We start from the raw sequence: 8912 nt of genomic DNA, 5'->3' as shown, positions 1-8912 counted from the left end.
GGCTGAGATGGATCATCCATTCTTCATTTCTGGCTGAAGATGGTAACGAATGCTTCAGCCTTATCTCTCATGCTTGTGCTGGGTTCATGGAACCATCTCCTCCCGTTAATGGACCCTATTAGATTATACATGTATACACATGCACATTGAAAAGATCATTAAAATAATGAACCCTCTTAGCTTGCAATGGAAATGTTCAAACTAATTCTTCCAGTCCATCAAATAAACTAACAGCAAGCCAGGTGAATTGTTGCTTCATTGTTATGAACAATGTATAATTTTTAAGTTGAACATATATATGTTTGAGTGTTGAGATAAAATAGCTTCAGGTTCATTTTAGTTTGTTTGAGAGTCTTGATGCCTAGGAGTCTGAATAGACCACATCCACAAACATTCACTCCCTCCACCACCGATGCACAGCAGCAGCAGTATGCGCCATCTACACGACATACTGCAGGAACTCACCAAGGTTCCTTTGACAGTACCTTCCAAACACATGACCGTGACCATCTAGAAGGACAAGGGCAGCAGACACATGGAAACACCACCACCTAGAAGTTTCCCTCCAAGCCATTCATCGTCCTGAATATCGCCATTCATTCACTGTCGCTGGGTCAAAATCCTGGAACTTCCTCCCTAACAGCACCATGGGTACACCTACACCACATGGACCGCGATGGTTCGAGAAGGCAGCTCACCACCACCTTCCCAAGGGCAATAAATGCTGGTCTAGCCAGTGATGCCCACATCCCATAATGAATAAAAAAGACCCTGGCTAAAAGGTCAGGTCTTTTGGGTTTGTTAGTATATATCGATTTGTAATGAGGTTTTACAACCCCTGAAGGTAAAGAGATGAATTAAAAATTTAGTGATTGTGGGGAGGAAAACACAAAGTAGAAAAAAGCTTTACTGTTGCCTGGTGACAGTGGTCCGGGGACACAGACACAGAAAAAAGACAGGAGAGAGAGTTCAGTTTGTGTCCGGGTGTGAAGACAGAGATTTTCAGCTCTCTGAGAAGAAAACTTAACAAGGCTATTGGACAGTAGTTGACTGAATAGTCAGTTATAGAACTCAGTAATCAGTTTAGCAGAGGTACTACTGGAAGACTGAGTTTAGAGTGCCTTTTTTTTAGTACCTCGTGGAAAGATACGAGTTGGGTGAAAAGCATAGAATGAATGCTCAGGAACTCACCGGAAGAAAACCGTTTGCAACTCTGCCAGTCCCAAGTGAGAAGCCTTTGTTTGCCAAGCTAGTGGTAACTCTTCACTGGATTGTATGTCTGTCAAGGTATTGTTGGATGAAGGAAGTGTGCGAATTTGAAGTATTTTCTTGTATTGAGATCTTTCCAACCTTTTTATCTGGTGTAATATAGTTCATTTTTTCTTGTTTAATAAATATTTTATTCTGTGTGTTAAAGTTCATCAGCAGACTCCTGTGAATTTGTTCAGTAACTTTCCTCCACGGTTTCCAAAAAAATTTAGGATCTATCAAATCAGTTTTCACGCTGGGATTTGACTTGTCCAGTACTAACATCAGCTGGGATCGTAACATCAGGTAGTAACAAATCGTTGCCTGCTTAAAATTAAACAAACAGCCAATTTAGATACTGGTAATCAAAGAGGGACTGCACTGGTAAAAGAGAGTTCAAAAACTTTATTGAGCCATGACCTGATTAGAGTATGCCAGATGATAACCAATATTGTACAGAAAGTTGTACATATTTTTACATAGAAAACTTTACATGTCTGTACCATATACATTTTAACCTTCTCCAAATATTTATTTTCTACATCCACAGTGACTAGGAATGCTTGGAACTCTGTGTATCCATTTCTTTTTTTTATTAAAGCCCAGTTCACAGCTTCTTAATAATTAGATTTCAGTATATTTCATTATCCCAACCCTAAACTGATTCATTATTCAATATATTTAATTTAACATCAAATTTTATACACAGACAGTAGAACCTACATCAAACATGGAGACAGTTTTTTGTCAGTGCAGATGCACCTTAGATCAACCTGCAGTGATTCAAGTTCCAGTTGACAAGATCAATCCTTTTTTTTTATATATATAACAGGCCCTAGTCTGTAATATACAGTTAGGGGAAAACTTACCTTTATTGACAGGGTAACCATTCCGCTAATTACATTAACGCAATGGCCTTAGTGCCTCTTTCCTCTATTAATTGTCCACACACCTCAGGTTCTGTTACAGCTGCATGAGCAACGTTAAAGTTTAAAAATAAATCACAAAGTCAAAAGCAAAACAACCCAGTGCACACAATGAACAATAAAGTAGCTGTGACAGCAACAAATCAACATAAAATATTGAAATAAAAGAAACCCATTCTGGAAGAATTACATAGTGTTAATATTGTATTTTACAGATTCGCATCTCTGTACAACAGATTTCACAGAAGGATGGTCATTGTATCTTTAATGGTCATGAGTTGTGCAAACAAAAAAATGTTATGTTCAAGTGATCTTGCCTAGTATCTGTAACAATTGAAATTTAATCATATCTTTCAACCTGCCTGTAAGATGCTACACGATTAGATTTCCCTTATAGCATATATATTACTCATGGTGTCAAATTCTTCTGCCCAGAAGTTTAAACTACAGTACTCATTTAAATACTTTCTCTACTGTACAATATGCACTGCATCCTGTCCATGTTTGAGTTTGAGTCACAGCGTTCTTCTCCACACCAAACTGCATTTCAAAATGTGACTAAACCATGAAATGCTGATTCCATGCTCAGCATGTGTCAGCACTCAATCTTTACCTTGAATCATTCAGATAATTAATTCAATGGAATAGAGTATTTTAAACTAAGATTACGATTCACTCATCTGCATCTTTTAGGCAGGTTACAAACCAACAGAGTTAAAGCACCATCCTTTACAAAAAGATCAAGAAAGGATCGAGGCAGGAGTGAGTGAGTCAAGTAGCCAACTGCAGCCTGGTCCTTTTCAGATTTATAAACAGAATGCCTTAGCTAAGCTCTCCGTCATCGTTACTGCTTGGTGGATCCATGCTCTTGGTCTGAAGGATGAGATATTTTAAAGACCATACCAATGCGGAGATAAAATTTGCGTAGAACAGCTCTCAATTCAGGAATCAGATTAAATTGCATAATTTCACACAAAAGGGGGTAGTACTTTGACGCATGGGCCTTGAACTGGAAAGAAAACAAAGACAAAGACAGCTAATTAAAATATTGGAAAAAAGTACCCGTATCATTACACAATATTTCTAACTATATTTTAAGCTGATATAATCAACGTCTCTAGTGCTTTATCATAGCTAATCTTCTATTATTTTCTTTTTGAAATAAAGCTTTCCCCATTGGAACTAAAGTCTCATGTACAATACCTTGTACTCAGGTTCCAAATTGCATCAGATCTTATGACCACCCTCTCCCTTACATATTACTTTGGTTGTCAGTCTTAATGCAGTTATATTTTGCACATTTTGCCTGCAAGGGTACATTCATTAATACTCTATTGATGTTATTCCATCTTAATAAAATTGCTTTGTAAAAAATGAGTCCAGTTCAGTGGTTAAGCATGTAAGAACTTAAATTTCAGATCAATGAGGATTACAATAGTTGTGTAATTCTGGAAAAAGGTATCAAGTACTTATTATTCAACTGTTTTACCTGGGTAGAACTTAATGCTAAGTATAAGTAAGAACTCAGAGGTGAAACACAGTAAATTACTTTAAACTTGCACAATTTTTCCAAATGAAAGCCAACAATTTAGCACTTTTTTAATGGTTGAGGTATCCTCAAATAAGTGTCAGACCTGTCAGAGAATTCACAGTCTCATTTTGTAGGGATTAGGCTTCAGGTGCAGCAGAGCTCCATGGGCTCCTTGGTACGATGTGTGAATTATAAAATGTTATGAATATTGTTTAAAAATAATTAAGATTCATCAATTTCCACATTAATCTTAGATCATGGTTCAACCATTGTCACAGTTGTATCATATCAAGGGAATTCAGCAAGTTAGCAAGTGAGTGAACCAAATTAGTCCCTGATGCTATTTATTCCAAAATACTCACCATCTTAGAACAATTTCAAAAGAAATACAAATGACTACTCAATCATTATAACAGGTCTCTTTCCTCACCGATGCCATTGTTATTTAGTGGTGTGATAGGAATGATGTACTCTCTTCAATCAACTTTTCTTCAGTGAATAAACAGACAAGTTAACATTCAGGGTACAGGCCCTTTGTTAAAACAGTCCCCAACTGAAATGTTTGTACAATGGTTTTGAGAAAGGGTCTGTATCCTATATATAAACTTATCTGTTCGCACCATTAGGTACTACCTGACCCGCTGATTATTTTCAACATTTCTAGTTTTCCTCCTCCTTTTCAATGAAGAAACTCTTAGTCTCTGCTTAGTGCCTCTTACAGAAATTCAATGTTCAACCAATCAGGAGTACAAATCTGCATCCTTATTACTCTGCCAAAGCAAAGTGTGCATCAAAATGTGGGAATAAATGAGCTTCATCTTTAAGTGATTTTCATGACAATGTTGAAAATGATTATTTCAAAATTAGTCTAGTCAAAGACATGTGAAACCACATATCCATTTTTTTCATTTTTTGAAACCAGTAAATTTTTTGTTCAACCAAATAAATTCAAAAAACAAATACTTGGAAACTGGTGGGTTTTTTCTCATATATTGTCCAATGCTTAGAACAATGGCATTGATGCTGGTGAGGAGAATCCAAAGATGATCAAAAGGAACTGAAATGTGTTTTTTTGTTGGTTAAATTGGGTGGTTATTGGCTGGGCTGAAGTGAATATTTGGGAATGAATAAAATAATTGACTAAAAACAGAAAATGCTGGAAAATCTCAGCAGGTTTGGCAGGATCTGTGGAGAGAGAAACAGAGTTAATGTTTCCAGCCAAATATGACTCTTCTTCAGTTCTGAACTAGTCGTATTGGACTCAAAACTTTAGCATACATGTATGCTGTCAGACCAATGAGATTTTCCAGCATTTTCTGTTTTTATTTCAGATTTCCAGCATCTGCTGTATTTTACTTTTAAAATAATTGACTATTCTAGTTGATTTTCTTCCCCAACAGGGCTATTTGCTGTCAATTACCTTAGTGGATAGCCAGATTGTGATCTTTGATTTAGAATTCTTAAAAGCAGCTAACTTTAACAGTTTGTGTATAATTTCAACAAGTCAAGATAATCAATTTACATTTTAAATAATGGCCTGCAGGTAAATGATATTGAAAACAAAATTTGTTAAATATACCAATGGATCACAGTGCCATTGCAGCCTAACATATAAAAATACTTGGAAACATTAGCTGTGAAATATAGATTAACCATTCATATTTGTCCATGCCACAGGCATGGTGGCTAAATAATACAAATTCTACTTCATTGGGCAGGAATATTGGATTTTTCTTTGGTCCTTTTGGGATTTCAATTACATTATTATTGAGAAAACTACAAAAAAGAGGCCTTGGTCAAAGTTCAATGTTAGCACAGAACATATAAATATACTGGTGCATTAAAAATGGCTCCGGGAGCAACAATGATTTTCTCTGGTATCTCTCCTTTCTTCCCGTGATTTAAAAGTGTTCCTCAATTCCTCTAGGTGGAAAGGCTGATGTTTCAGCTCAGTGTGGACTTTAGAACATATGGCAGACACTTGTAAGTTAAACAATTGTAAGGTAATATATGTGAGATCAAAGTATTTAAAATAAGTGGAGATCTCATAGTGAAGGGAGCCCTAAGTAGCAGTGATCAGAATATGATGGAATTTAGCATTCGGTTTGAGGGAGAAAAGAGTGGGTCCAAGACGAATATTTTAAACTTAAATAAGGGCAATTATGAGGGCATGATGGTAGAGCTAGCTATACTGAACTGGCAAATGAGGTTAAGGGATAGGTCAATAGAGATGCAGTTGCAGACATTTAAAGAGATATTTCAGAATACACAGAGTGGATACATTCCAATGAGAAAGAAAACTTCCAAGGGGAGAATCCACCATCCGTGGTGAACTAAAAAAGTTAAAGACAGTATCAAACTTAAACAAAAAACATTTAATTGCGCAAAGATGAGTGGCAGGTCGGAAGATTGGACAGAATATAAAGAACAGCAAAGAATGGCAAAAATATTAATAAGGAGGGAAAAATTAGAATACGAGAGAAAACTAGTTGCAAATATAAAGACGGATAGTGTTACTATAGATATTTAAATAAGAAAAGAGTTAACAAAGTGAGCGTTGGTCCTATAGAAAGTGAGTCTGGGGAATTAATAATGGAAAATAAGGAGATGGCAGATGAACTGAACCAGTATTTCGCATCAGTTTTTACTCTAGAGGAAAAAGTAACATCCCAGAAATAGCTGTAAATCAGGAAACAGAAGGGAGGGAGGAACTCAGGAAAACTACAATCACCAGAGAAATGTTATTGAGCAAATTACCGGAGCTGCGGGCTGACAAGTCTCTGGGTCCTGATGGACTTCATCCTCGGGGTCTTAAAAGAAGTGGCTAGTGAGATAGTTGATGCGTTAGTTTTAATTTTCCAAAATTCCCTAGATTTGGGAAGGTTCCATTAGATTGGAAAATAGCAAATCTAACTCCTTTATTCAAAATGGAGGGAGACAGAAAGCAGGAAACTACTGGCCAGTTAGCTTAATATCTGTCATAGGGAAAATGTTAGAAGCTATTACTAAAGATGTCATAGCAGGGCACTTAGAAAAGTTTAAGGCAATCAGGCAGAGTTAACATGGTTTTGTGAAAGGTGAATCATGTTTAACCAATTTATTGGAGTGCTTTGAAGGAGTCACATGTGCTGTGGATAAAGGGGAACCAGTGGATGTACTGTACTTAGATATCCAGAAGGCATTTGATAAGGTGGCACATTAAAGGTTACTGTGGAAAATGAAAGCTTATGGTGTAGAGAGTAACATATTGGCATGGATAGAAGATTGGAAATAGAGCAGACATAAATGGATCTTTTTCTGGTTGGTGGAACGTAACGAGTGGTGTGCCACAGGGATCAGCGCTGGGGGCTCAAATGTTTACAATTTATATAAATGACTTGGATGAAGGAACAGGTGGTATGGTTGCTAAACCTGCTGACGACACAAAGATAGGTAGTAAAGTACGTTGTGAAAAGGACATAAGGAGGCTACAAAGTGACATAGATAGGTTAAGTGAATGGGCAAAGACCTGACAAATGGAGTATAATGTGGGCAAATATGAAATTGTACATTTGGCAAGAAAAATAAAAAAGAAGCATATTACCTAAATGGTGAGAAATTGCAGAGCTCTGAGATTCAGAGAGATCTGGGTGTCCTTGTGCATGAATCACAAAAGGCTGGTATACAGCTACAGCATATAATTAGGAAAGGTAATAGAATGTTATTGTTTATTGCGAAGGGAACTGAATACAAAAGTAGGGAGGTTATGCTTCAGTTGTACAGGACACTGAGACCACATCTGGAGTAGTGTGTACAGTACTAATCTCCTTTTAAGGAATGATGTAAATGCATTAAAGCAATTCAGAGAAGGTTTACTAGGCTAACATCAGGAATGGGCAGGTTACCTTATGAGGAAAGGTTAGACAGGTTAGCCTTATATCCACTGGGTGTTAGAAGAGTAAGAGGTGACTTGATTGAAAACTTTAAAATCCTGAGGGGTCTTCGCAGAGTGGATGTGGAGAGGATGTTTCCTCTTGTGGGGGAATCTACAATTAGGGGTCATTGTTTAAAAACAAAGGATCGCGCATTTAACATAGAAACTAGGAGGTGTAGGCCATTTGGCCCTTTGAGCCATGGCTGATCCTCTATCTCAACACCATATTCCCACTTTCTCTCCATATCCCTTAATATTTTGTACATTAGGGTCATCATCAATTTATTTACTGAATATAGTCAGTGACCTGGCCTCCACAGCCTTCAGTGGTAGAGAATTCCACAGTTTGACCACCCTCTGAGCGAAGAAATCTTTCCTCATCTCAGTTCTAATTGGCCTGCCCTGTATTCTGAGACTGTGGCTCATGGTTCTAGACTCCCCAACCAGGGGAAACATCATCCCTGCATCTAGTCTGTCTATCCCTGTTAGAATTTTATACGTTTTAATCAGATATCCTCTCATTCTTCTAAACTCCAGTGAATACAGGCCCAGTTGAACCAATCTCTCCTCCTATGACAGAAATGAGGTGAAATTTTTTCTCTCAGATGGTCGTGAGTCTTTAGAAATCTCTTCCTCAAAAGGCAGTGGAAACAGGGTCATTGAATATTTTTATGGCAGAGCTAGGTAGATTCTTGATTAACAAGGGGGCGAAAGGTTATCAGGAGTAGGTGGGAGGCTACAAACAGATCAGCCATGATCTTATTGAATGGTGGAGCGGGCTCGAGGGGCCGAGTGGCCTACTCATGCTCCTAATTCGTATGTAAAATGAAAGCTTTGTAAAAGGGAAAATCCTATCCCACTTTAAAATATATTACTTTTCATTGATTTAACTTAGAACAAAGTTTGCCATATGTTCTAAAGTCTATGTGGTGCTTCAGCATCAGCCTTTACCCCTAGAGGAATAGCCCTGCTTGTCTTTGGCCTAGATGCTGAAAGGGGCCTGATATCCATTTGGTCAGTTCATACTATATACATTATAAATTTTCTGCACTGATTTTTGACACATATTTAAACTATTAAATAAGCCAGAATTCTCTGACGCATTTCAGAACAGTGTGGAAGACCATAAGTTGGCTTCAATAGCATCATCTAAAATACAGGACAAGGCTTGAAGGGGCAAGTTTAATTACACGTTGATAAAAAATTGCATGTTACAAGCCAAATGCCCACAAATTTAATATTGTAAGTTTAATAGTGTTTGAAATTGCATAATAGCAGTTTTCCAAATTTAGAA

The 8912-nt window shown here is 37.2% G+C and overlaps 1 protein-coding gene across 5 annotated transcripts in view; it reads right to left on the bottom strand.

Annotated features, from left to right (window-relative positions):
• Positions 1–1638: 1638 nt before the first annotated feature.
• arfgef1 (ADP-ribosylation factor guanine nucleotide-exchange factor 1 (brefeldin A-inhibited)) overlaps positions 1639–8912 on the bottom strand; it is a 312411-nt gene continuing 305137 nt past the window's right edge. For all 5 annotated transcript variants that reach the window (XM_041189760.1, XM_041189763.1, XM_041189762.1 and 2 more), the window contains one exon: positions 1639–3183. In XM_041189760.1, the coding sequence (XP_041045694.1) occupies positions 3019–3183 (165 nt within the window). In that variant the 3' untranslated portion in view covers positions 1639–3018. The remainder of the gene's footprint in view (positions 3184–8912) is intronic.

This window comes from Carcharodon carcharias, chromosome 6 (assembly GCF_017639515.1).
Source record: "Carcharodon carcharias isolate sCarCar2 chromosome 6, sCarCar2.pri, whole genome shotgun sequence".
In the NCBI taxonomy this organism is placed as follows: domain Eukaryota; kingdom Metazoa; phylum Chordata; class Chondrichthyes; order Lamniformes; family Lamnidae; genus Carcharodon; species Carcharodon carcharias.
Note: the sequence above shows the minus strand (reverse complement) of the source record. Positions and strands in the feature narration are given on the sequence as shown.